The 27824-nt window shown below is 45.5% G+C and overlaps 1 protein-coding gene across 2 annotated transcripts; it reads left to right on the top strand.

Moving 5' to 3' along the window:
* The first annotated feature begins 267 nt into the window (after positions 1–267).
* On the top strand, positions 268–27820 carry AP2M1 (adaptor related protein complex 2 subunit mu 1). 2 transcript variants are annotated; one of them, XM_041718011.2, is made up of 11 exons: positions 268–406; positions 10588–10700; positions 16010–16275; positions 17671–17753; positions 21872–22007; positions 22098–22239; positions 24556–24675; positions 25183–25318; positions 26039–26136; positions 26264–26375; positions 26699–27820. In XM_041718011.2, the coding sequence occupies exons 2-11, from the start codon at positions 10627–10629 to the stop codon at positions 26831–26833; spliced, it is 1302 nt and encodes a 433-aa protein (XP_041573945.1). In that variant the 5' UTR covers positions 268–406; positions 10588–10626; the 3' UTR covers positions 26834–27820. The 2 variants fall into 2 exon arrangements, with proteins under 2 accessions (XP_041573945.1, XP_041573944.1); XM_041718010.2 differs by lacking the exon at positions 268–406 and adding an exon at positions 419–528.
* Positions 27821–27824: the final 4 nt, after the last annotated feature.

Below are 27824 nucleotides of genomic sequence, written 5' to 3' on the forward strand. Positions count from 1 at the left end.
GCGCTGGCCCTTGGGGCAGCAATGCGAGGCGGGGGAGCGGGGATGCCTGGGCGCGAGGCCAGCGGGAGCCAGCAGCCCTCTGGAAGGACGCGGCGACCTCAGGACTTCGCAGGGCGAGCGCGGCCTCCTGCCCGGGCGCACCCCCGGCCCGGCCGCTCGCCGAGCGCAGCCGCCGTGCTGTCCTCGCCCGGCCACAGACTACAACTCCCAGTGCGCCCTGCGCGGCAATGTAATTCCCGCCCCCGCCGCGCGGGCGTCACGCCCACCCCGCGGAGGCGCATGCGCAGTGGCGGGGCGCGGGCGGGGCGCGCGCGCGGCGTCTCTGCAGTGCGCGGGGGGGCGCGGGCTGAGGGGGGGCGGCGCCGCCATCTTGGGCGCGGGGCGGCAGCGGCGGCGGCGGCAGCAGGTGAGGCGCTCCGCTCCTCTCCCAGCCCCGCCGGGCGGCGCGGCCCCGTCCCTCCTCACGGCGGCTCCCGGCGGTCGGGCTCGCTCTGCGGCCGCGCCTGGGCGGTGGCGGACCTGCTGCGGGTGACGGCTCCCTGGGCGCTGGTTGGGGGCTGGGGTCTGCAGGCCCAGGGGCGGCTGCAGGGTGAGGTGTCCCGCCGGCCGCCCTTGGGAGGGACGCGGAGTGCTCCCGGAGCCGGGAGGGAGGGAGAGATCGGGGCCACCCGGTGGGCTTTTCTTCAGCTTCCTCTGAGGGGGTGCTGGGCGACCCCAGCATTCATTCGCGCGTTGCTTGTGGCTCAGGGCGGCTATTAACAGCTGTTAATTCGCTCTCCGGCTGGAATATCTGTGTGGCAGCGCTGCGGTGCTGCACCGGGGAGGGTGGGGACAGGGTCGGGCTGTGTGTGGCACAGGAAGGCCAGGACCGATGCGTCAGGTCAGCCTGAGCAAAGGTTTTCTTCAGTCGGATCGGGCTGGAACTTCACCGAAAATTATTTGCCTGTACTACTGATCCAAACGTGAATTAGCTGGGTCATGGCTTGCACTCTGCTTCCTCCCTGGAAAACCTGCTGAGGCAGAACGCAGCGCTGCTGATGCCGAGCTGCTTATTCTGAGGCTTAAAGCAGGCTCCTCTCCAGCGGCTCTTCTGGATGTATTTCCACATCCATTCTTCCCAGGACTAGGATTTGGATTCAGTAAACTGCAGGAAGCACAGCCTGTGTTTATCAGCCTGTGCAGTTGACTTCTCTCCCCACTGGGAAATGACTTGCTTTTGATGTAGTCTCTCCATAAGCTGTGTGAGGGCACGATCTGTTTTCTGCTTGCTTTAGTATGACAGAGCTGCCATCAAATTTTAGCCTCAGGCCGCCAAAATCTGAGCCTGAAACTTGCCCGGATAGGTGAGTCTGGATGACTTATGTGGCTTGGAAGTCTCGGTATTGTAGGCTTCTAACTGTATATAGGCTCATGGTGTTGTTTGGTTGGGCAACATTTACTTGAATGCTGTCAGAGCTGTAGCTACTGTTTTTTCCTATGTGTCCCTGTGAGTTTTGCTTGGAGGGACAATCTCAAATCTGTAGAGATGCTGCCAAACTGTTACATATTTTTCCTGTCAGAAGGGAGGCATCACTCCTCTGCTGTAGGAAATGCCATGTTACTGACATCTAGTGACAAAGATACCTGGTGTTCTTTGGGCTGCAGAGTGGCCATGTTCCAGGGAGAGCACTGGGGTGTCTTTGAAGGGTATCATGGCCAGCTGCTTCCTTCTCCCAAAAGAGCACAGTTCTGGCTTTTGGAGAATTGAATCTTGAAGCTGTGAAGGGTCACATCTTGAGTTCTTTGAAAAACAGGGGACTGGACATGCCTTCTTGTTTGATACTTTTTTTTTTTTTTTTTTTTTTTTTTTTGGAGTAACAGTCACCAAACAAAACAGGCTTTATAAAGAAACTTCCTGCAACCCTAGTTAAACTTTTCTTGCCTCATCCCTGCATCAAAAAAGGTAAAGTCAAGACTGACTTTTGCAGCACAATGTCTTGCACTGGTTTTCTAAGCTTATTCTACTGAAGACCATTAGAGTATTTGAAGGCTGTTCCTGGGGCCAACTGGAGGATGGCCTGTGGTGCCAAAATATAATTGGTTTGTGAGGCAGAGTCTGCTTCTGTCCTTTAGTGAGTGACCTACTGAGTCAAAAGTTACTGGCAAGTCATGTATTACTTTGATCTTGGCAGGAGGTCAGCAGCTCAGCTAAAAGCTTGCAGGCAGAGGCACAGAATATGATCTGCAGTTATCTGCTCTCCAATAAGAGTAGTGAGAGAAAAGCTGACACATCAGGGCACCTGGACCATTAATGGTCTGCAGAATACAAGCTCTTACTCAAACTCCACTCTGTGCCTCTAACCTCTTCTGTTAGAAGATGCATAGGAAGCAAATCACTGTTCAGGTTTCTAGCTCAAGAGTGAAAAGCAAGTGGTTCAAACTGACTTTAGAAATGCTTTGGTAGAACAGGTAGAAGTAGAAAAAGGCATCAGGGCCGTTCACATCAGGTTGGGCTCAAAATATTGCTGAGAAGTGTGTTAAATGCTGTATGTGTGAGGTTTTACTGGAGTAAGGGAGCTTCTTGTGTTTCCCCGTGTCAGTATTTATCTCTTGCTACTCTTCAGACTGGCTGCGTGCAGTATGGCACGCAGAAGTGGGCTGTAGGAGGAGGGCCTGGTAAGAGAACGTGCTTCTCTTCCTGCCCACTGGTTATGGGGATTTATGGGATTGTGTTTAAAATAGGAACAGTTTCTCTGAAACTGATGGGTTTATCTCAGGAGCTCTTTAGCTCAGGGTATGCCCCTTAAGTAAATTATGCAGCCTGTCTTCCCCAGGATGAAGTGATTGCAGCTACTCTTGTTTAAAACCTAGAGCAGCCCATGGCCTCCTGGAAAGTGGCTAATGCAGCCATCTAAGCAAAGCTTAGGTGCTCAGATTAGCTGGTGGGGTAATGGCATTGTTTTGAGCCTTACTCTTGGGTTGATAATGGCTACTGCTAGCTGAAAGATGTGTTTTCTCAACAACTTCAGTTTGCCAGAGCAGCCTGACTAATCCCTCTGCTACTTCAACTGCTGTCACTTGTCCAAGATCATACTGATTTCTGGAATGCAGAAATGGTTGCAGTTGGTGATTTGCCTTCAATACCTCTCCTGATTTCTTCCTGGATAAAAACTCAGTAGCTAATGTACCTTGAACTGCTTAGTTAGATAAGCTCATTAATGCACAGAAGTCTTACTTACTGTTAAGTCAGAACCCAAACTGTCTTTTAATAGACTACTAAAGGGGTTGGTTGCTTTACACCAGCTTACTAACTGACTTGTGATTGCTGTTTCCTGGATGTGCTGTGTAGATTAGAGAAATCAGCATTCCTGTTTGCATTCAGACTGAGTGATGTCTGTGCTGTAGGAAACTTTCAGCCCCTAAATGGGAGTGACAAAGTCCAAGTAGCTGAGTCTTGGGCTCACTACTGATCAACTTGTGTTTATTCGTACCCTGTACTGCATGGTATAGGATGAAGATCATGGCCTGTCTCACAGTGGGGTTGTGGCCAAAAGGGCTCTGCTCTGCAGGTTAGCAACAGTCCTGACATCTGCTCTTCCAGCCTTTCCCCACCTGTAGTGCCGGACTTTTCTGGACTGTGGTAAGAGTATCACCCACACAGCTGGCTTGGGAAAATACAGCTGATCCCAAAGTTGCCTCCTAAAATGAATGGACAGATGTGCTCACTGGTGATGCTGCTGGTGCTCATCAAATCCTGGCACAGCTGGCGTGACAATGTGAAACTGTAGTTACGTTGTTTCAGGCAGCCTAAGAACTGCTGCAGTCACATTGCTCCTGAGCAGTTATTCTTGAGCTGCTGTGTCACCACTGCACCTCTGAAGAGAGGACACAGAGGATTTGCTGAGCAGACACCATGAGAGCAAATAGGCCTGGCTTAAGAGTTCCTCAGCTTTGGCTTACACTGGACTTAGAGAAGCTGGCATGGAAGGATACAAAGAACTGTATTTGTACTTTCCTGAGGCAGAAACACCAATATACACCCAAAGTTTATGGTGACTCTGGTACAATTAGGCTGTAAATGCATTACATTGCTAGTGACACATTTCTTTCAGATAGTTCCTAATTATTTTGGAGCTAGAACAAGTACTTCTTGCCTTGCATGTGAAACTGGAATTACTGCAGTCGTGTTCCTTTTACCACTGAAGAAAATTACTAAAAATGCACTGTTTTTCCTAAGCAACAAATTTGAGCAGATCAGCTTGCTTGTTTGTTTACTTGTGCAAATACAGTTATAAAAGGCAGAGAACTCTTTCAAAGTTTATGGTGTAGGTTGAAGCTACCACTGCCTGCTGGTGCAGGGAATGGTTAGTGGTCTGTGTGGTGTCATGTGAAAAACCTCAGGTTATGGGACAAAGGTGTTGGAGAAAATAACTTATTTTAATATCTGTATATCTGGGATCTAGGCTACAATTCAGCTTAGTCTTTCATGGGCTAATTAACAAATGACTGATACTGCAGTTGTGTCTTATTGCTGGTGTGGTGCTGTGGCTTCTCAATTAGAGAGACCATGGAAGGATGCTCTGAACAGAAACTTCAGCATGGGTACTGTGTGCAGTGGTGGTTCTGAAAGAGTTGCTGCAGATAAACAGCTGCAGAGGGAACAAACTGCTGGTTAGTTGATTCCTTACATGTGCCTTGTTTAGTCTAAGAAAGCTCTGTGCTGCATGTTGTTCATTTTCCTACAGCTGTTTTAAGTCAGAATTGATGAAGTGGAAATGGAAGAGGAAGGCTGGGCTCTCACATGCTGCAGGACAGAGCTGCTGTATCTCCACTCCATAAATGCAGGTTTAGTGCCTTATCCCACTAGGTAGTTCCCAGTCTCCCAGTCCAGCCACTTGTATCCCACAGTATGTGAAACTGACAGTCCAGCAACAGGATCCCTGCCTGAGCTTGTGCTCCTGACTTCACCCATGCATTCCAAGTGGGTGGCACACTGAAAGGATGAAGTCTGACTTTTGGAGAGCCACCTGTTTTTAGATCAGATCTAATAAACAGAGCATTTTCTATCTATGATAGAATCAGTGGACAAAAGCAGTTTTTCAGATGATGTACTTTATTATGTCTGTCTTTCTCTGGACTCTCTTGGTTATGGTCTGCAGCTTACCTGCTGCAGGCTGACTTCTGGGGCTTCCAGCATCTCCTGGTTGGTTGAGGGAGGGATGCTTATTGCACATTCCCTGCCCAGTGGGAGCACTGAGACATGATTTGGGGCAAGTATGTGTGATTCTTAGAAAAGCGCATGTTACTGTATCAGTCATTGTAGGCCCAGCTAATCCTGCTGCTTTTCTCTTATGTAACTACTGAAATGCATTAAAATCTTTATCCCAGCCTTTGTTTTTATACATGTACTTTTTTTTAAATTTGGTGTCTTAATGCTAGAACTTTGCCACAATTGCTCTAAAGGTACATTTTAATGCTCTCATCTTCACTTGAGTAAAAAGACATTCTGAAATGTCATTTACATTTCCATGTAATCTTAACCCTGGTGGGCTTATAAGCATGTATGTAAGTGTGTGGTCTGTCTGTGATGTTCTTCATGCTCCTTTTCTGTTTATGGGTTGAAATGGAAGTATATAGGAATGTGAGCACTTGGCAGGAGGGTAGGAGGCCTTAGGTATTTGTAGGAGCTGCATTCAGATGTTACATCTACCCTAGTAGCGTCTTGAAGAATGCAAAGTGTATTGGGAGAGGGCTGTTGTTCCTAAATTAAGGTGATTAGTCACCAACTGGTGTGAATTCAGCATACATGTGGATTATCCCTGTACCTTAACTAGAATAAATCCATCCACACTGTAAGTAGAAAACAGGACTCTAGCTACCAGTGTGGAGCAGGTTGCCATATGTTCAAGCTAGTGAAACAGAAGGAGTGAAGCTACAAAGCTCTGAAAATGCAGCTGATGGATCATTAAACCAAAGGTTTCAGCTAGAGTCATCTTGGTTTCCAGGCACTTCGTGGTAAACAGTGGAAGAAATGGTGGGCTTTGCTCTTAAGCTGTGTCTGACACTGAGATATTAGGCTGAGGAAACTCATTAGCAGTGTAGCGCAAACTCCCTAGGAAAGGCTGACTGGAGAGGAGCAGAATGAGTCATTGAAAGCTGATTGAGCAATGCTTTCTGAGTCATGTTGCTAATGCACACGGATCAGATGAATCCATCTCCTGTGCTGGAGTTTTTATTCTGAGGCCTTCTGATTCCAGCAGCCATGAGTCACTGAATGTCAGTCTCAAATTAATTTCAGCCCTGTTCCTGCAGTTCTTAACTGCTGCAAGTACTAGGATCTTTAATACCACAGCTGATCTGTAAGGAAAACTTAATTATTTTAAAATATGTGGAAGATTGTGCTATGTCCGAACTGTACCACTAAAATCCTCATTCTAGTTAAAATGTAACCTTGAAATAGTTGAAAGGAGTATCTGTGAAACTTGAAACGCAAAGGAGGATCAAAACAAAGCAGGCTTATTTTCACTGCAGTCATTTCAAGGAGAGGCATTGTCATCTTGAAGAGCCATTCTTCTTGCTGAGCTTTAAGCAACTTTCTTTTGCATTCTGCCCTTTGTATAGCTTTCTGCTCTGTTCATAGATCTCTGGGCTACTTACTCCACCCCTTGAGTTTCCAGCTGTGTGTACATGCTTCCATTAGCTGATGGAAGTAATTCTGCATGGAGAAGGAGTGTAGTCACTCTGATCTTGTGTCTTAGAGGGATTTAATGCAAGTTGTGAACGAAAGACTGGAATGTTGTCCATGTTTGCTGAACTCCCATCATGGGCAAGCTTGGTGAAGGCTGACAGAGCAACATTCTGCACCAAACAGAACTTGCTGGAAGTTGTGTTGATACCATTGTGCTGTCTATACAGCTACTGCAAAGAACTGATTGGTGGCTGGTACAGTTGGGTAGGTCATCTAAAACTCTTTCCTTATAGTCACCATTTTTAGCCCATGTGACTTTGTTGGTACCTGGAAACAGGTATCAACCAATTGCCAATTGTCTGACAGAAATCATTAGATAAATTGTACTTAAATGTGAATTCAGGTTTAATTTTTAGAGCTGTAGTATTGTGGGTTCTTTCAGATTTGAGGTGGATTGTAACTCATATGGAGGCATTCTGCTGCTACATGTGAAATAATGCTTATGCATGTCTCAGTATGGTTGGCTGCCCGTATAAAACAAGCGGTCAGAACGGTCCTGATCCTGTGGCCAATCTGTAGTAGTAGGGAAAAGTACAAGCTCAGGTGTTAACCAGGGCCTCACATAGCACAGAGCAGCCCCTTTCTGATTTGAGCAAGTTCATTATCGAGTTGTTTCGCCAGTGTGGTACAGCAAGCACGTATCAGCTGGCAGATCTCTGCATGCATCTGTTTTGTACCATACTAGAATTTGCAATGAGAGCACTCCTGGTCAGTAGTTGTGGGATGTGTGTAGATATGAGGGTATTCAGAGTAGTAAGGGCAAAGTGGATCAAAGTAGACCAAAGAGGTGCAGATGGGAATACAAAATGGCACCCTAAATCCAAGAAACACAGCTGTACAACGGTGCATATAGGAGGTGTGTGGATGAAGTAGCTAAGGCAGTTCTGGCTTCACCTGTAGCTCTGCAATATGAACCAATGCAGCTCTTAAATGTGCCAATGAAGGTGGAACCAGGAGCTAACTTTACATGGACAGTCTGAAGCTTGAACTCACCTCCTGGGATATTTTGTATAAGGATTTCATTGCATTGATGAAGAATTTTTGAAGACTAAAAGCCTTTGAATCATAATTATCTACTCCATCAAACATGCTTTTACTAACATGTAAGATGAGGAAGCAGTTGACTCTGCTGCCTGGTACTGTGATACAATTAAAAATGCTGGTTTTTTGCCTGTAACTTCAGCAAAGCTGTTAAAGAATATGTTCTAAACTAACATGAGAAAGCATGGCATCATTATTTGAGACAACATTTAAAGTTTGTAGATCTTCCTAAGAGAAGGCTTTTCATTTCCAATGCAAAGCTTGATCAGCAATCTTCTAGATGTTTTATAGTAATGCAGTAAATACTCAAATCAAGGCTTTTTCAAAATTGATTGGGTTGTCATGCTGGCAAAAGGCTTTATCTTGTATATGCTGCATGTCTGATCCTCTTGCTTATCAAAGCAGACATTTCCTTTATACTAAAAATAGTGAAACAAATAACTTAAGCAGCATTAAAACCCAGAGGGAGATTATTTTTTTTTTTTAAGACTAGGATGTGCTTTCTAGGATTCTTCTGGAAAGGGTTTGTAGGATTCTTATGATCCAGCTTTGGCCAGTTGCATAAGCTTCCAGGAAGCTGCTCTATACAATTCAAGTCTTAAAGAGATTGCAAGAACTCTTCATCTTTGATTGCAGTAGTCCATATCTGAATGTGGAAGCCAGCACTGTACAAGTGCTTGTTACTTATCTGGAGTGAAAAAACTAGTAAATAGGAAAGAATTTTCTGGAGTGAACAACAAGTTGCTTTCACTGTTATAATGTTTCTCATTTTTTTCGTTGTTTGACCCGTGTGAATGACCTTGCAAATGTTGCAGCATTTGTCTGTCTTGTTGGGCAGTTGTGTTCAGTTCTCCATGTTTTGGGTTTCAGCCCTGCATATTTTCATGCCTGTTAGGGCTGTGTGTGCTTTGTGTAAGTACTTGTAGGTCTGTGGTACAGCCATTTCCTTAAGTCTGAGAAATTTGGTTTGTTCAGTTGGATTGTCTTCTGCTGTGGGGATGCTGGTGTTGCTGCCCCTACAGTTTGTAGCCTTGGTCACAAAACAGTGAGGAGCCACAAAAGGCTTTTCCTACTCTAACTACTGGGAATCTTGGAGCTGCCTATGTCTTCACAGATTTGGTTACAGAGACTTAGAAGTAAATTAAATACTTGTATCCCAAAGTTATAAACTGTTATGGTTGGGAATGGAAGAAAAACATATTTGAAAAGCTGTTCAGTGCTAATTGGAGTCTCAGACATGAAAATACGTTGGTGACAGTGCCACAAGAAGCCACTGACAAGTGGCAGAAGGCAGCCCATTAGTAGCCAGAGATACTTGACCAGCAGAATGGGGGAATAAAAGCCAGAAAGCTCACTACAGAGCTTTGGGGAAACTGCTTGTGTCTTTCTATTTTGACTTAACTGACTTTTGGGCTCCTTTTTTTACTATTAATAAGCAGGAGCAGCCATCTGGAAGCTGAAGACCTGTGGCAGAGAAGTATGAGTATTGTTATTCTTTGAGGACTCACTAGATGTAGCTAAAAATGTTGATGTAAAGGCTTAGGAAATTTAAAGTTTCTTTTTTGTCGTGCTGAAATTAAAAGTAGTGGCTGCTGTAAACCTTGGTTTAGCACAGAACTCAAATCTGCAGTTCTTCCTTCAGATGGGCAGCTACTGTAGTTTATTTGGTGTAACTTCTAGAGGATACATTACTCTTGATAATCCAGAAGTCCTTTATTCCCTCTGATGTATGCATTGGTTTTGTATTATCTTTTTTTTCCCTGACATTTGCGGTGATCCAAGTCTGGGTCAGTTCAACTTTGTCATTGCAGCGTTCCTGTGCAGACACATATCAGGTCACTGTCAGCATCTGTCTCTAGGTTGGCCTCTCCCTATCCTTTTTACCCAGCCCACACTAGTGGGTGTAGGCTAACCCGCCCAGAGAGCGCCGTGGAGAGGTTCTTATCTAATGCTCTGCAGTGCCCAAACGGGCACTGTGATCACCCAAGACCTGCCCTGTCAGGGTTGTAGTTCTCTTCTTGGGACTAAGCCAACCAAGCAGTTGCTGCTTGTGGGTATTATGACTTTGACCTAAGTGAATAGGAGTGCATAAGACTCCAGGAATGGGATCTGCTGAGGTAGCTGTATATTTTAAAAAGTCTTCTGTATCAGTAATCTCTACCCTCTCAATATTATCTAATGTCTTTGGAGAGAGCTTTGTATCTTTCTCCAAAGCAATCTTCCATTGAAGAAAGAGAAAATTAGCAGTTTAGGAAGGTAACTTCTGAGGGACTATCTCCCAGTTCAAGTGAGTCATGACTGACCGCTCCAGTACTGGCTCTTGGTTTGGATTCTGAAGTATGACTCAATATGGCTGCTAGGGATTGTCAAAAGTTCTTACACTGATGTGTAAAAACTATATAAAAGTGGTACTAAACAGAAATGTACTTGTTGCTAGGATCCCTCTGTCGTGTGGTGATAGGCTTGGTGACATGTCAGACATTTGTGTGAACTGCATGTAAAAAGACTTAGGAATTATGTCTGATTTGTATCTCAGTCTTTAGGGAGATAGAGGCTTTATAGTAGAAGTAAGGGGTCTTTGATTTTCTTGTAGTTCTGTGGGTTTTTTTGATTTTTTTTTTTTTTTTTTTGTAGGCCTGTGTTTTTTCTCACATTCAGGAGGTATGTTTTGGATACTTGTCCTTGAGGCTTAATCTGTTTGTGCTGATTTTTGGTATGAGAAGTAAGACAGCTTCTATTTCAGTGCCAATTTTAAGTATTAGTCCTGGCTACAAATTGTTTCTGTATTGCCTGCTTAAATATGCTCTTTCTTGCTTCAGATATTAATCAACATGGGAAGTGAAGACTAAAGTTCCATCATGATCGGAGGCTTGTTCATCTATAATCACAAAGGAGAGGTTTTAATCTCTCGCGTCTACCGGGATGACATTGGGTAAGTGCTTCTGTTGCATCCCCAGTTTTTGCATTTTTGTCTCATTTTGGTGCAGTAAATAACACAGGGCTGCTTTGTTCTGCATTAGCTGTGCATGCATGTGAGACTGCAACTCAATTTGCTGCTCTAGGCTTAGCTTAGAATAAAGAAATTTAAGCCCTGGTCACCTACAGTGGAGGATGGCCTGCAGCCAAACCTGGGACTTTATTTTGGATGGTGGGGATCTGGCCATTATTCCACATGCTTCAGCAGCATGGATTGCCACTGTGGGAGCCTAGCTCACTGTAATCACTAAAACTTTACAGGAGCAGTAGTGTGAGAACTGTCTGCTGCACACTATAGCCAGCGTTCTGAATTAGTTTCAGGCACTGATGTCTAACATCAAGTACAGGCATGCAGGAGACTGTGGTCTTGGAAAGTTTTATTTGCAAGCAATCTCGTAGCAGCCATGGCTGTACTGCTACAGCTGGCTTTCCGTCCCCCAGCTTTGTATGGCAGCCTAGTGTGAAAAGCTTACATTCATTGGGTAACTAAAGTTGTGGGAAGTCTTGAAAACCTTCAGTAGATTGTAGGTGTCTTGTTGCACTTCCCCCAAGTGTTATGATGCTCACTTAGACTGGATCTGTGTAACCCTTAGGCTTGCTAGTTTCTAGAAGGCATCTTGCTAAAAATATGGTGTCTTGTAGGCAGTGATAGTGCTGCTTGGTCTGAAAACCTTAAATTTAAGGATTTTGTGCACAACAGTACTCTTTCTAGTGGGTTTTCATTAGTGTCAGGCATTAGGTGGAAGTTAGTAATTAAGTTGGCAGAATTAAGACAGAGCTAACAGAGGCAGAGGTGTGGTAGGTGCTAGTTCAAAGTTCAGTGAGTGAGAGCCTTCAGGCCAATTTAGGAAAAGTAGTTTGTACCAGATCTGCACAATGACTAGTGGTAGGATGTGCTGTGAAATAACTTGTTGCCATAAATTACAAGAAACAGTCAAGCCAGTCTGCCTTCAGACTACTCTGGTCTGAAGAGTATGTCCCTTCTGGTTATGGATTGTCTAGTGGAGGTTAAAAGTTGAGATAGAACTACTAGTAGCTAGTCAAGGCTTGTACTGTTTCATCGAGGAAGTCTTCAACGTAGTGTCTGTAATGAGGCTTCACCTAATGAGCTTTTAAGCTCTTGGCTTGTTTTAGGTCAGCTAAGGCGAAGTAGCTGTTCTAAGGTTGACTGAGTTATTCCAGGACTTCCACACTTAGCTGAGCCAAGGAAGCATTGTATTTCTCAAGCAGAAAGCCAGTGGCTATGATGCTTTGCCTCTTTTCTACTTTACAAACTCTTATCAGTCTTCAATACTTGTTAGCTGAAGCTCTTCAGAGCAACTCATATGACAGGACTGACTTTGTAAAGCTGGTATCACAGTGACTGAGCCAAGCCAGTCTGGATTATAGGTAACTTTGGAGAATATTTCACGTGGGGGCTAGCGACACTTTAACTGCAGTTTCTGGCAAAAATATTTTGTGGTTTGCAAACTTGAAACACTTAAAAAACTGTCTTCAAACTGATGTTTATTCAAGAAGGCCTTTTGATTTAAACGGCATTATGGCTGTGGAGATGCAAACTGAGGAGCAAACTAGGTATTTTTAATATGATCTTCTATTGCTTTTTATCTTGCTCCTTTCTCTTACAGAGTGAGTGCCATATATTCAGTACGTGATAAAGTACTTCCTGCTGGCTGGCCAGACAAAGCTAGAAAATGGGATTTCCTGCCTGATCCTATCTTAACTTTTTCATTTGGCTGAGTGCCAAAACATTCCAGTGTTTTCTCTAGTACTTGAGGAGTTGGTGTTCCTTTCAATGAAATCATCAGTTCTTGTGAAAGTGTCAGTCTTGTGACTTAGGTGGAGCTGGGATTGGCTGTTAACCGAACTTGCTCCCAAGGTGCTGGATTTCTTCTCAAACAGGCCTTCAGTGCTGCTTAAAATTTTTTTTAAACATGTAGCCTTACCCAAAAAGTTGTTATAAAATGGCTATGTCTCATCTTGTGTAATCAAGAAATTGAGAGTCTTTCCATCTCCTAGTCTCAACATTAGCATTAATGCCAGGTCTGTTTAAATTTTTTAATATCCTAACCCTCAGTGGGAGGTAAGGAAAGGACTAGCTGTGATACTGTAGCTGGTACTCAACTTTGGAGTTCTGTCTCTAACCAAACAGCTGAGTGATAGACTTCTAGCATGCCATACAATTCTTAGATGCTAAACAGTAGTGCTGAGGGCTGAATCCACCCTGCCTGTTGGGAGGTAGTTGAATAGGAAAAGAGTATAACTGCTCCCTCTCTTCATGAGTGATTGACCCATAGGACTCTTTAGTCTTGGCCATTGCATTTGGCATTCTGAAGCCTCAGTTTCTGAGCTGGGAGATATTGAAGATCATCTGTGGTTATGAGAACACCTCCCCTTGCAGTTTAAGGGCCTTAAAAAGCACCTAGCTCAGATGTAATGACCAAAGTGACAAACAAGGATATCCTTCTTTTGTTAAAGGCAGAAGTACCACAGAACTTGAACTTTCTTTGCTTGCAACTTAGAATGGCTTGGGTGCATGTAGCGCATCTGTCCATATAGCAGCTAGCTGCATGTATAAGCAGCCTTACTAAAAAAAAAAACCAAAAAAAGGCAAAACACCATGCATATAATTCAGGATACCATGGAGGGTTCTGCTGTAATTTTCAAGTGCCTCGTTCTTCAGTGACTTAGTCGTTGATGAACCTACCTGCGTTTAAGAATGCAGCTGTGTAATAAAACTTCAGCTATTTGAAACTAAGCAGCTTACATGACAAACTGCATGCACTTTAAATGTCGTAGGTGTTTGGTTTCTGAGCTTCTAATACATCACGTCAGCTTCGTGGCTCTTGATCCTTAAGGAAAAAGTGCAAGCTGGATAGAGCAGTGTCTGAATTTGTAGGATGTGCCCTATCTCTCCAGATGTGCTCCAGCTCTATCAAACTTGCTGTATTTCCTGTTGGCTGGACCAAACCAGAAAGCATTGATCCAAACATCTTCAAATGGGAAGTACTGTCACAGAAATTCTCACCCAGACTTGTAGCCCTGTCCTGAAGCAGACTGGGAAGAAGATACTTGATACTCTGCTGTCCCCAGGTGATGCCTCTGATTGAGGCTTTGGGGTTTTTCCACACCAAGGCCTGCTACCTATATTAGCAGAGCAGACTGGGTATCACTTCTGTGATACAGGTGCAGTTCACCTGGACTAAATGCCCAGTTATCCCTAAAGTTCAGCCAAACACAAATCTGTCCATGCTGACAGCCTGACCATGGCATGTCAGTGTTGTACTTTGTGAGGGCTTCATTGCTGCTGTAGCTTGTTGCTGTCCATCTAATACCACCTTGGCCTTTTGTGCCAAGGAGCAGGGGGAGGGGGTGCTGTTTGGTCTCTTCTTATCTCTTTGGATTCATTGTGCCTTGTGTGTGTGTTTCTAACCCTTTCTCTTGTTGCTGTCACTCCTCCTTTCTCCGCTGGCGCCATTTCTGTCCATCCCATCTCATTGGCTGCTGTAGCAATAGGTAAGAGACGCGTGGTAGGCCACGACTGGCACTGCACAGTGGGCACCTGGTGTGCGAGCAAAGCCTCCCTCAACTGAGGCTTCTCCTCTAGAGTGCACCAGTCTGGTGACTGGTTCTGGTGCTACTTTTAGCGGGTTAGAACTTGAGGCTGGGAGGGCTAATGCTCCAGAACAAGCTGAACTTTCCTTTCAAGGCTTACTGGAGGGGAGGAGTTGGGCTTTTAGATATTATTTTATAGTAGATTAAATTACTTTCTTATAGAAAAACTAAAGTAGAAATTAAATATTAATTTAACTCCAAATTGCAAACTTTCTGGAGCAATAAAACCTGAGAAGTATTCAAAAGCTGGAATTCTGCTTATGGGAGTGTGTTTACTGATGTAACTTCTACATATGTCCCCAGACCTTCAAGGAGCAAACACCTGCTGTGGTAGCATATGTTCCTTGGAATATCCTTTGTTTTCTAACTTGGAACTGTGTGTTGGATTGTTGACAACCCTCAGTGCCTACAAGCATTTGTATGCCTTTATCCTTGCTTGCAAGGATGATATTTACTGTCTGCTCTCAAATGTGTTTCTGCATAATCAGTACCATGGCCTTGATGCTGCAGTCAAACCCCCTGTTCTACAGAATGTCTGAGAGTATGAGTAATAAAGCACGACTAAATGAGTCTTGGCTTTGTGTGTAGACTGTTGCTTTAAGTTTTGGTCTTGTATATAAAGCACTTGGACTTCCTTCCTGTATTCTCAGGATTGGTGGACTTAATTTGGGAAGTTTATTCTGACTTTCAGTTACAGGATAAGGAGACCATTGTGCAAGAGCTGGCATCCAGAATGTCACTTGGATTCCTTGTGTAACAAGGAGGGCTTTTTCCCCTGTTGCTAGTGTATAGACAGTTTGGATCAAAGAGGGCAGCACCTATGGACAGCTTGCACAGCAGTTTTTCAGCACTGGGACAGAACCCTTGACTGTAAATGGTCCTGGACCATGCAATACTGCTGAAATGTAGCACTGTGGGGACTCTTGAGTCCAGATGCAAGACACCTGTTCTGAAGCAGAGCAGTCTTGAGGTGACATGTAACTGGAAAGCAAATGGTGATCCTAATCCTCCTGCTGCTTTGAGCCTGTCCTCCAAGGTGTGTGGGGTATGGAGGCGAGCTGGATCTGCGAACTAAAGCTCCCTTCTGGAGCATACCTCGGCACTGACATCTTTTGGGTGGCCTGAGCAAATTTTGTTGTTTTTTCCTTGGTTGTATGTCTGGGAACAACTGCCATTGACACGTATCTTGGGAGACTACAGCTTGCTTTGAGGCAAGAGTGTGAAGGCCTGGGCATGCAGAATAGACAATAATTAGGTGTTTGGTCAAAACTCTCGGAGCCATACAGTGCTAATGTGTTTGTTTCCAGCTATGACAGTCAATTGGAAGTGCTGTCAAAATTAATTGAAGGGAAGGTTTCTTTGCCATCCTACTCCAGATGGAGGTTTGCTTCTCCTTCTGACTACAGTTACACTGTGGTCTAAAGCTCCCTAGAGACCAGTAGCACTCTCTCTCCTTGAACTTGTGCAGACTTTAGTGTCTAACTCTGCACAGAGCCTTCACTTGCTGTCTTAGAGACATCCCCAGGCCCCCTCCCTAGGTGAGCTTGGTGTGTGTAGTTCAGTGTCTGACCATAATGCCAGAAGCAGAGGTGTGCAGCCAGCTGGTTTCACATTCGCTGTGCTGACTTGTTTTTGGTGGTGCTTTCGTAGGCGCAATGCCGTGGACGCCTTCCGCGTCAATGTCATCCACGCACGGCAGCAGGTGCGCTCGCCTGTCACCAACATCGCCCGCACAAGTTTCTTCCATGTCAAGCGCTCCAACATCTGGCTGGCTGCTGTCACCAAGCAGAATGTCAATGCTGCCATGGTATTCGAGTTTCTTTACAAGATGTGTGACGTGATGACTGCCTACTTCGGGAAGATCAGCGAGGAGAACATAAAGAACAACTTCGTGCTGATCTATGAGCTGCTGGATGGTGAGATGTTTCCCTTACACACTGTGGCCTATTGCCCTTGGTCATTCTGAAATCCTTACCTTAGTATGATGTAGTAATAACCCTTGAAGTATTTTTAACATGTGTGGCAGAGTTCAAAATTACTTGTTCTGCTTTCTAATGCCACCTGTAGTGCAAATGTGAATGGTACCTCAAGTCCAAAGCCTTGTGCTGATTCCCTTCCCTGAAATGTTGGGAGCAGTGCACTTGTACGACTGAGATAGCGGGTATTGGAGCTCAGCTTCTGAGGGGATCCTGTGTAGATGTCAGGCTTTCCTTACCCTGAGGTATATCAAGAGGACTGTGAGTAGCACCTCTAAGGCCAGCTGGTGCCCAGGTGGCTCTAGCAGTGTATGGAAGCAGTCATGCCAGGCTTAAGTTAATTGCCCCTAGTAAGTTGCCTTTTGGGCTCAATTCTGAACAGAAGGAAATCAATAAAACCCAATGTGTGCTGTCCCAGCCCTACCTCCCCCACTGATACAGCTCCAAATTTCGCCACAGATTAATAATGGCATCCCTTCAGCTGCTTGTGATATCTGCCTGCTTGTGGAGGTTGCCCTTGAGCTGCCCCTGTTTCACGTATCATGAGAACTTTGTGTTAGTTGCCTTTGAATTTGTTTTCCAGACAATGCGCCACTCGTGTGTGTCCTGGGATTCTTAGCCAAGGATCACAGTGACTGATGTTTTCCCTGTTCCCTCAGAGCAGACCAAGATACTGCCTGTTCTCTGCTTTGGTCAGTCACTGCTGCCTCCTTGCAGGCACAGTGAGATCAAACCTGCCAGTGTGGTGTTGCTCAGTATCACATTAGTGGTCTTCTTTCCCCTCTAAATCTCTTGTGGGTTGTTCCCTTCCTCTTTGAGGGGAGTAGGTGTGTACTGTGCCCTGTGTGTGGTTAGCATCTGTTTCTCTCCTGCACTCATCCTGCAGTGCCACTTCAGCTGTTGTTTTAGGCTTTGGTTTTATTAGATCTTCGTAAGAACAAAACCTAAAAAAAAAAACCGCTGCAAAGATAAAATTGCTGTGGTGTTGAAAAAATTCTCTATTGTCCCTTGGATGCTTTTGGAAAAACTCCTCAGTGTGCCCTGTTCAGATGTCTAGGTTAGTTGATACTTAGTCCTGAGATCTGGTTGTGTTTAAAAACTGGAAAATTCATCACTTACACAGCTTTCTATCACCCCTCATCTCCGAAGTATTGTTCCGGGAGCTCAGTGTAGCAAGAATTATTCTTTTCCCTTGTTAAGGAATGCTACAGTAGCTTATCCAGAAATTCAGGGTGTAAGCAGTGTCTGTGTACTAATTGCCTCTCTCCTTATAGTAGCAGCCATTTGATGTGTTTATACCTTGTAGCTCTTAACTGACCTTTTACCTTTCTGTAGAAATCCTGGACTTTGGCTATCCCCAGAACTCTGAAACAGGGGCCCTGAAGACTTTCATCACTCAGCAAGGCATCAAGAGTCAGGTAATCAGAGAATTTGGGGTACAGCACTGTTCTGCTGGTTAATTTTTGTTAAACCTGTTCAAGAGAGTATGGTCTTAATTACCGTTTAACCATTTGACCCGTATGGAAGGAAGGTGCCTAAATAGATTGAGAGCACCCTTGCAGGGGTGTATCTCAGTGGCACCTTGCTCTAGGTGTCCCTGCACCCTGCTACCTCATGTTCCCTGGCACACGATAAGATGCAGGAGGAAGAGCCCAGAGCTAGGATAATGTCAGTCCCTTGCATGTAAATGTGATTGCTGGCTTCAGGCTCTGCTCTGTGTCAGCTTCTGAGAGATTAAACAAGTGTACCTGCTGAACCAGAAGTAGCCCTTTTGCATGTGAATCTCACTGAGCAAGTCTGTTCTCCACCAGAGCTTGTCAGGATTTCATGCCTGCATTATAATGAAGTATTCTTCAGCCTTGTTAATCTTGCTGTGAAGTCAGGAAGCTCATGTTGCTCTGTCTCTGCCTGTAACATCCTTGCAGGTCAGTGTCAGTACAGCCTGAGCTTTCTTAGGTTAGAGATGAGAATCTCTGCTGTGCTTTTAGCATAGTGTTAACCCTTACAACAAAGTTTACATGGAGTTAGAAGATAAAGGACTTGTTGGGAAAAAGATGGTTAGTTGGACTGGTTTGGGGAATGTGTTTAAACTAGTTCTAATCCTACTCCAAGTACAGCCATCAAAATTAGGCTTCCTGTCTCGTGAGCTTATGCTTAACCTCTGAATTCGAAGGAAACTCACAGTCTGTTTCTCATAACTCCAAGGAATCTTGTCCACCTTGTCTATCTGACACAGCTGTGCAAGTCAATAATAAGGACTTATAAGTCAATAACAGCCTTAAAGTTAGTCCTCTCCCCTGCACAGAAATGAGTCAGGAAAAAAAAAAGGTGGGAGTCCGAAGTGATGGCAGAGTAAAGCTTCAGCCTCAGCTACAAACAGAAGCAAAGGGCTAAACAAGAACCTGCATGGTGACTGTTCTTGTTTACATTAGCAGAGGTCAGTCTCTGGAGGCTCTGTTTCAACTCAGTTCATCAGCACTGATTTCCTGAGAATTCCTTTTTAAACTTTTAATCTAGTAGCAAGACTATCTGCATTTCAAGAGGAGGTGAGAGAGAGAAGCTGCCCCTGAGCAACATATTTCCCTTTAGAACAGCAAACTGTTTTGCAACATGGCCAGATGTGAATGCATCCGGTCTCAATCCCTATAACGAGTCCTAGTGTAAATCTCTGACCTTCTGCAGTCTGACAGTTTGGACAGTCAGCACTGAAGATAGCTGAATCAGCTCCTGTTCCTAGGAAAACTCAAAGCTAACCACCCCCCTCACTTCCTTCCCTTGTTCTTTTTTTATGCTTTTGTTGGTTTTAACAAACTTCTGTGCTTGTTTGTGTGCAAACCACTGTCACAGCATCATGCTTAATTCAACAGCAGGTTTAGTCCTTTCCTTACAAAGAGGAGTTTGGCTTCCAGCTTTACACAAGTAAGCAGTTCTTCTGCTCAGTATTGGAATTTTGTGCAGCCCAGTTCAATAACCAGAATTAATCCATTGAAGGCATAGGATAGCAAGGGCACCACTTGAAACAGTACGTGCCATATTTCCTTGTCTGCTCTTTACTCTGGTCCTTCTAGCCTTCAGGTCCTCACTGATTTAGAGACAGTTCACACAGGTACCCAGGGCCAAAATCTGGTTCTGAATCATCTGGCCTATCATCTGTGTTCCCTATCTTCGCCTAGTTCCTGGTGTTGCTTTCCTTGGGCTTGTGTCCTGGAGAATTTAAGGAGCAAAATCCACTTACGGCAGACTTTCCAAACTCGACTTTTTGATTTTGTTCTCAAAGAAAGATTGGAAGCGTACTGAGCTGCTGTGCTCTGAATGCCTCCCTGTATGGCTACAGTGATCTTTCCAGAGCAGGTGATTTTGAAATACAAGATCTGTTTTATTTGCTTTGAAAGCATGTCTGAAACTGCTGCACTGCTTGCCAAGGAAAATACCTGTGTGTTATGGGAATTAAGTGATGTGCCACATAGGTTTCTTCAGGTGTTGGTATGCAACACAGTTTTACTTCTAGTCCCTACAATTGAAGTAGACCACTACTCAGATGGCAGGACTGCAGGCTGTGCTGATGTCCTATAGCAGAATTGGTGAAGCCATTGACTTGAATATCTTCCTCCAACAGAGGCTAAACCTTGCTTTTACAGCTTGAGGTAGCTGTGTTTCATGTACTGTTCTCACTGTTAAGATGCTATCTGCATTTTTCCAGACTTCACTAAATAGATGTACACTATAATTTTCTTCCCTTCCAAGTTATTTCTGGGTGTGTGCGTTGGTCAACTCTTAGTGTTTCCACAAACTATAGATACACATTAGTGCTGAAATGCTGGTGTTACTTTAAAGCGGGCAGGGGGCCCTCCACTAGCTGGAAGATCCCAGGAAACCTGCTGGTTGCTGGCTGTCTTTAACCTGGTCAGCATGCTGGCAGCTCAGCACAAGGTGGGTATTCTTGGGCCATTTTAGCTGATTTATTTGTTCAGCTCTGAGAAGCACCTGCTCCTGAGAAATTCCAGACCCAGGTGTCTTCAGTGTTTCCCTTAGTGAATACTCCTGCTGAGTGGTCTCAACTTCAGCAGCTGCTTCCAGATCCATCCAGTCACTTTACAGAGTAGGTGTCAGGTCAGGGTACTGGTGCTGTTGCAGGAGATGAGAATGTCATTACATGGTCAACATCCCTTTGGAAGACAGAGCACTGGGTATTAAATCTATGTGTTCTTCTAAAGCCTGAACAAAGCATTGAACAAGACAGTGCTTTTTTTGTGGGACAGACGAGAGAGGTACTTTGTGTACTGTATTGAGCACTTACTTAGGCAGTTCTCAGGGGAATATAAAACTCTGTCTCTTAGATGATGAGACAGTGCCTGTGCTTGCTCAGGAGCTGACCTTGTCTGTGGCAAGAGCGTGTGTGAAGCTGAGATCATGTACTGCCACCCTGTGGGCCTACGGCAGGGCTGCTGTGGAGAACCCACTTGTGTCTTGTGCAGTTGTTGTGGTGGAATAGCAGAATTAACAAGAATACTGCTTTATACAGGACCCAAAGTGCCTGTTATTTCCCATCATCTGGGCATCTGTGGCATGATAGACATCCAGGATTTGCATTAGGAACACCATCATGAGTCTGTTTTGCAGAGAAACATTATTGGGAGTGGTATTTTGCCTCTCTCCCTCTGCTCCACGTTGCGTTTGGATTGTCAATAATGGGCCAAGTCTGAAAATTCATGTCACTGCTTGGAGTGCTGGTTTCCTGCAGGGAGCTAAAGGTCAAAATCACTCATCTTGTTTGTGCTAATTAGCTACCTAATTAACAAAGAGCTGACCTGCTTTTTTCCTGTCCTCAGGTAGCCTTAAGCCTAATCTGCCTCTTTCTCCCTTCCTCCCTTCTCTTGCTATTGACCTGCTTGCCTGTTAACCCTGTCTACACTGCACTTGCTACTATACACCTACTTCTTGGCTTTCTGCGTGTGACTGGACCCCACCTCTAGCATCAGGTAGGAAATGTCTCTGTGCCTCTCAGCACAACCCTTGGTACTTTCCAGAGGTTTAGAGCCTGGGTGCTGTTAGATGCATTTTGGGTTTGTGTTGGTATGTAACTTTTATGACTGCAGTTCTTAAGAAACAGGCCTTGAGGATGAGCTCTCCTGTGTCCCTGGGGTTTCATGTTGGATAAGGGTGTGAACTACTACATCAATCCATGTTAAGCTTCTCTGCTTAATATGGATTTATTTGACAGTCTGAGATGATTTGAGTGCCATTTGGTGGAGCCCATGCCTCCCTGCACTAAGAGTAGCCTAATGGACTTGCTAGCAAAAACAGAACATTCCCTGCTTTTGCTATGGCAAATTCTTGGTTAGACATAGAATTTGATGTTCTGAGGAGGGAATGACCAAATCATGTGAGGTGTCACAGCACATGTGTCTAAGTGACAAGAACTTTTATGTGTAGTAAATGGCAAGTGTTTGCTCTTAGTTTCAGAGCAAGTTTTTTTAGTCTTTGAATTTATGTAGAGGAATTTATTTATATCTAAGATGTCATTTCTTCTCTTCAGACCAAGGAAGAGCAGTCCCAGATCACCAGCCAGGTTACTGGACAGATTGGATGGAGACGTGAAGGAATCAAATACCGTCGCAATGAACTCTTTCTTGATGTGCTGGAGAGTGTGAATCTCTTAATGTCCCCACAGGGTAAGCAGGTGGTGTTGAGCTGGCATCCTTCTCAGGGTTTGTGAGAAGTGACTCTTGTAAGCATTCTGAACTGTGATTTTCTCTAACCAGGTCAGGTTTTGAGTGCCCATGTCTCTGGCAGAGTGGTAATGAAGAGTTATCTGAGTGGAATGCCAGAATGCAAGTTTGGCATGAATGACAAGATTGTCATTGAAAAACAGGGCAAAGGGACTGCGGATGAAACGGGGAAAAGGTAAGAGGTTTGGACCCCGTGACCACTTGCCACCACGGACTCTTATGAAAGGGCAGCCCTTAATAGCTTTTCTGATCTGACAGACTAAAAGCTGGGTTTTTTTCCTTCCCTTCAGATGGTACTGCTAACTTCGGGTAGAGTAGTTGCCATGCAAGCTACCATCCTGAGGGCCTCAGTGCAGAGGGCTTCTCTACAGTTCTTTAAGTATTAAGATTCAGACAATTTTAAGTGTAGAGATCCTGCACCTGGAAACACTTCCCCAAGATGGATTTTCCTATAATCTGTGTCTCTAGCAGTTTTGCTCAGTGCAGAGACTCTCCATCATAAAAGCAGTAGCAGTACTCCCAAGAAATAGTGAAAGAATCCCTCTGCCTATTTTACCTGGACTGTTCCCATAAAGTAGAACAAAGACTGGAGAAGCCCCTCCTGCTGATTACAGGTGATCAGTGGTTGTGTGAGTAGGAAGCACATCCTTTCTGAGAGTCCAGCTACCCTCCCTCCCAGCTGCACCTCAGTCAGTACCCACCTTGAAGCTGAAAACAGATCTTAACACCTCCTCCAGCTTTCCTGCTCGGGGTGAAGAGATAAAAGCAACGAGACTGCCACTTTCCTCCCACTAACCATTTGCAACTCATCTGTATTTCTCTTGGTTGTCTTTTTTTTTGTTTTTTTGCTGACCCCCAGTGAATTGGGAAGGTAGATAATCTGCTTCAGCTTTGTGTGCACTCTGCTCTCCCTCTGTCTCTTGCTTTGTGTGACTTGTGCATGTAACTTGGATCTCAGACACTTTCCATGATGGTTCCTGTAAATGGAGCTGAGCTACTATTTGCTTGTCTCTCAGAACAAGCAAAAGAGCCAAGAGCTATCGCTTCACTGTCACCTTTAAGCCATCTTTCCTGTACCTGAGCTGAGCTAGTAAAATGGATGGGCCTGAGATGGCTGACGGGCCCAGTGAGGATTTACTCTAGTGAAAATATCAACTACACAGGCCTTGAAGAGTCAGTACACTGCCCCAAAGCTCCTGTGCCAACTGCCTTTGCTAGTAAATATGAAATTTTTTTGAGTTACAGAAGTAAGATGAACAGGGATTCCTGGTAGGTAGTTCTGTGATTATTCAGTGGGCATCCCCAGCTTGGAGACATTACTCTCCAGAAGCATTTAGTTATGAGGTGACCAGAAGGGACAGCTGCTTTTAGCTGCTTTTTGGGATCTAGCTTGTGGCAAGGCCAACCCTGAGTAATGCTGCCTGAGACCTGGAGCAGTCCTAGGCAGAGGGCTTTCTCAACTGTTTTGCAAACAAACAGAAATCAATTCACTAACATTGGTTGTCATCTGGGCAACAGATTAGGAAAGACTAACTCCTCCTTTTGAAACATAAACCACAGCACTGGTGGTTGTGTAACTAGACAGCCAGTCAGCCTGGGGTCAGTCTGCTTCCCCTTTGTGTAGGTAGTGGTGCTTCCTAGGACAACTAAACCTGCTGTAGTTCTCACACTATCTTGGCATATTGGCATGGTTGTCCTGTTACTTCCAGCAATTGAGGCAGCCTAGATACCATAGTGATACACTGCTGCACCTTCTCTACACTGCTGCCTCTTCTGTTGCTCCTGCCTTCTGGTCCCTCTCAGTAGCTGAGGGGTTTTGGCTGGCCTAGGACCTGTATTTTCAGGAATTAGTACCTGGCACAAGTTCAGTGCTGGCAGGTTAGGCTGGTGCACATTCATGGACAGGTGGTAGCTCTTCAGATTTTTAGGAGAGATGTACAGACTTGTATGTCACAATATCATGGTTTTGGCGATTTGGTTCAGAATCAAACCACCTGCTGGCAGTGTGGAAATGAACAGCTGTGAAGAGATTTCTGAACAGGAAGACTCTGAACCTGGCATTTCCTGGCTGTGTGGCAGTGGGATAGCTTTGTGGACAGGAAAGTGTTTTCTCTCCTTTGAACTATGCTGTGGGAAGACTTGGGCTGGCAGAGTTGCCTTTGCAGTACTGAGTGCTGCTGGCAGGCAGACCCAAGCATTGTGTTGCTGGCTATGACAGAAAGGTGCTCTTCTAAGCTCTCTCCTCTTTGAGGAGAGGAGGGAGAAAATTGTTTCAAACAAGCTTCCTGAAATACAATTTTTGTGGTGGTGAAACAAGGAAAGTCTGAGCCAAGAGGCTGCTGTCCCCTAAATCTCTCCCTGCCTCCCCATTTCCTGGACACCTGTGATGGCAACATGCTCTGTAGAGTAGTTTCTGCCTGGACAGATTTTGACTGCACCAAGATACCAGAGCTGCAGCTTGTGCTTCTCTAACTGTATTTTGTGTTTTTAGCGGCAAACAGTCAATTGCCATTGATGACTGCACTTTCCACCAGTGTGTGAGGCTCAGCAAGTTTGATTCCGAGAGGAGCATCAGCTTCATTCCACCAGATGGAGAATTTGAGCTTATGAGGTACTGTGGGTGGAGGGTGAACAGGCTGGTGTTGGCATCTGCTTGCTGCTACAGTAGTGTTGCTGCTCCCAGGCAGACTTGCAGCCCTTGAGCACTTACTAAATACACACTTACCAGCCCCTTTTCAGAGTAGAATCTGTAGGGTGTCCCACAAATCCATCTGTTACAAATGTGGAAGCCCAGCTGTGTTTAGTTTTCTTTGCCACAACCATAGTGTTAGATTACTTTTGAGCTTGTTATATCTGTTGTTTTTTGTGTTTAATACTCGTGTCCTTGAACAAGGCTGTTGGCAGGAACCAGATATAAGACTTGAGACACAAGAAACCTTGCTGCCCTACAGCAGCACAGATCTTAACTGCTATTTCCTTCTGGCATGTTTCCCTTTCTGGATGATGTTTCTAAGCTGTTTGGCATATTCAGAGGCTATCTCTTTAGGAGGGTGATACAGTTTGAGGCCTAAGGGAGTTAACTCCTCCCCAGAGTTCACTGTAGCTTCCATCCCTGCAGATACCGAACCACGAAGGACATTATCCTTCCCTTCCGTGTGATCCCACTGGTGCGGGAGGTGGGCCGGACCAAGCTGGAAGTGAAGGTGGTGATCAAATCAAATTTCAAACCTTCCTTGCTAGCCCAGAAGATAGAGGTAAGAGAAAAAAAAAAACACAAAACTGTGGTATCTTGTGCCTGGAAGTCATGCCTCTAGTTTATGTCCGCTGCGGTGGAATCCTCACAGATGAGTCTTCAAGCTTGAACAGGGCTGAAAAAGTGAACTGAGTTATCTCTTAGATGTGTGGTGCTGCTGTTTTGTGGGAAGGAGGTGCTGTAGAGTAGGGTGGTGGAAGCTGTTTTCATTTGCACAGCTCCCTTGGCAGGGGTCTCATTCCATCCCTGCAGCAATTGTTCACTTAATTCCTCAGCCATTGTGAAAATTTCATTGCCTTCTGTCTGCACGATCTGATGGTATGTCAGACAGGCAGCAGGCTGTGAGCTGTGTAAGACAGGCTAGGGGTGGCTTTGCAACTTAGTCCCCATCTGAGAAGGCTTACTGGTGCAAGGCTGGGCTGTCCAGAGCCTTTTGCAATGCCTGGCATCCTTCCTGAGATCATCTTCCCAACATGAGCCAGGATTCCTGCAGCATGGCGATCTCTGCCCTGTTCCTTACTGACCTTTGTATATTATGGAACTGCGAACATGCTTTCTTCAAAACAAGAAACTGGAGAGCTAGCTTAGGATGCCTTGTGATAGCTGATGTTCTCTGGGCCCTGAGCTGGGAGAGAGAGGGTCCAAGGGGTGCAGGACAGACCATCTGAGACTGCCCAGGCTGCAATCTCCTTGCCCCTGCTTACCAGGCTGTGCCTTCCAGGTCCGGATCCCAACACCCCTCAATACCAGTGGAGTGCAAGTCATCTGCATGAAAGGGAAGGCGAAGTACAAGGCCAGTGAGAATGCCATTGTCTGGAAGTAAGTGAGCGCGCTGGGGCTGGCCTGCAGGGGCAGGGTCTGTTTAGTGCTTCTGTCTGCCCTGAGATTATGTAGTGAGGGGAGCATAAACTCTGGCACCTTCTCACTTCTGAGCTTTCTCCAATAGGATAAAACGTATGGCTGGAATGAAGGAATCCCAGATCAGTGCGGAGATTGAGCTGCTGCCCACCAATGACAAGAAGAAGTGGGCTCGACCTCCCATCTCCATGAACTTTGAGGTGAGTACCTGTCTGCCTTTCAGGATGCACCCAAACTTGGAGAAGCTTTGTCAGTCCCTCTTGGGAGTTATGCAGGTTTGAGCATCCCGTGACAAGCTGACAGGTGAGGTCAGTCAGATGGTAAAGGTAATGGAAGAAAATTGCCCTTGGAGCCACGAGAGTCTGGCACCATGCATGCAGGGAGTAGGGAAGGGAGCAGTGGGGAACAGTGGCTCTTGATGTCTGTTTCTAGGTGCATTGCTCAGGGGTTCTCTGGCATTTGTGTACAGAGAGCATCTTACCCCCATTCCAATATTCTCTTTTGCCTTTCCCTCTCTCAACAGGTCCCATTTGCACCCTCTGGGCTGAAGGTGCGATACCTGAAAGTCTTTGAGCCAAAGCTGAACTACAGTGACCATGATGTGATAAAATGGGTGAGGTACATCGGCAGGAGTGGGATCTATGAGACCAGATGCTAGCCCCAGCAGGCTGGCGGGCTCCGTCTTCTCCAAGCCATGCTCTGCCTCTCCTCAGTCTTCAGCTACATTCAGAGATGTCTGCCTGGCCCCTCGACGCAGATTGAAAGACCCTGTGGCTCACCCCGGGAGTGGACTCGCCTGCCTGTGTTCAGTTACCACCCACGCTGCAGATGAAGTTCAGAACCCAGTCGTGTGCAGGGGTGCAGTCAGCCTCCTGCTCCCCGTCCCAGGGTGGGCAAGGGCTAGTCTAACTCCCATCCTCTCGTGATCTTTCTAGGGAACGTCCACCATTAAACTCCTCTTCTGTTGGTGTCTCACTACTTGCATCATATCCTAGTATTTTTGAAGTTCTTGTGCATATGTACTCGTAGAATAGACCTAAACATAGACTGGACAAATCTGAGTTGAAGTTACCCTGGCTTCTGTACTAGCTATTGCTGTTGTGGTAGATGTTGCTGGCCAGTCTGAGATGTCTGGGGTGGTGAGTTTGTTGGGCCCCCACCACAGGAAGATGGTGGGCTCACCAGATCTCACCACCACCTTATTTCTTGCAAAGTTGTCAGTATAGAGTCCTGCCGTGGGAAGGTTTGTGACCAAAAAGAATGATGAGGGTTTAGGCTCTTGCTGGTGTGTATGTGTGTGGCACAGCATTTCAGGTCCTTGGAGCATTTACCCCTACCCACTGCTGGCTTGAGCCAGCCTGTCCTTTCCAGACAAATTGGAGACGTGGCCCCACTGTCCCAGGGAGTGTGGGTCAGCTGAGCTCTGTCAGGATGTGAACAGGGTCTTGTCCTTGGGGAATCCAAATGCAGTTGGCAGTTAGAGCTCCCTGACCCAGCCTGCCCTCTCCACACTTGTACCAAATGCTTCTGGGCCATAGGAATGCTGCTGCAACCCACAATCCTGCTTCTGGTAGTGTGGTCTCCATTTTGTACACTTTGTGATTTGTCCAGCTCTGAATCTAATAAAAGTATGTAGAATGGAGAAGGCT

Source organism: Taeniopygia guttata, chromosome 9, assembly GCF_048771995.1.
Source record: "Taeniopygia guttata chromosome 9, bTaeGut7.mat, whole genome shotgun sequence".
NCBI classification, from domain to species: domain Eukaryota; kingdom Metazoa; phylum Chordata; class Aves; order Passeriformes; family Estrildidae; genus Taeniopygia; species Taeniopygia guttata.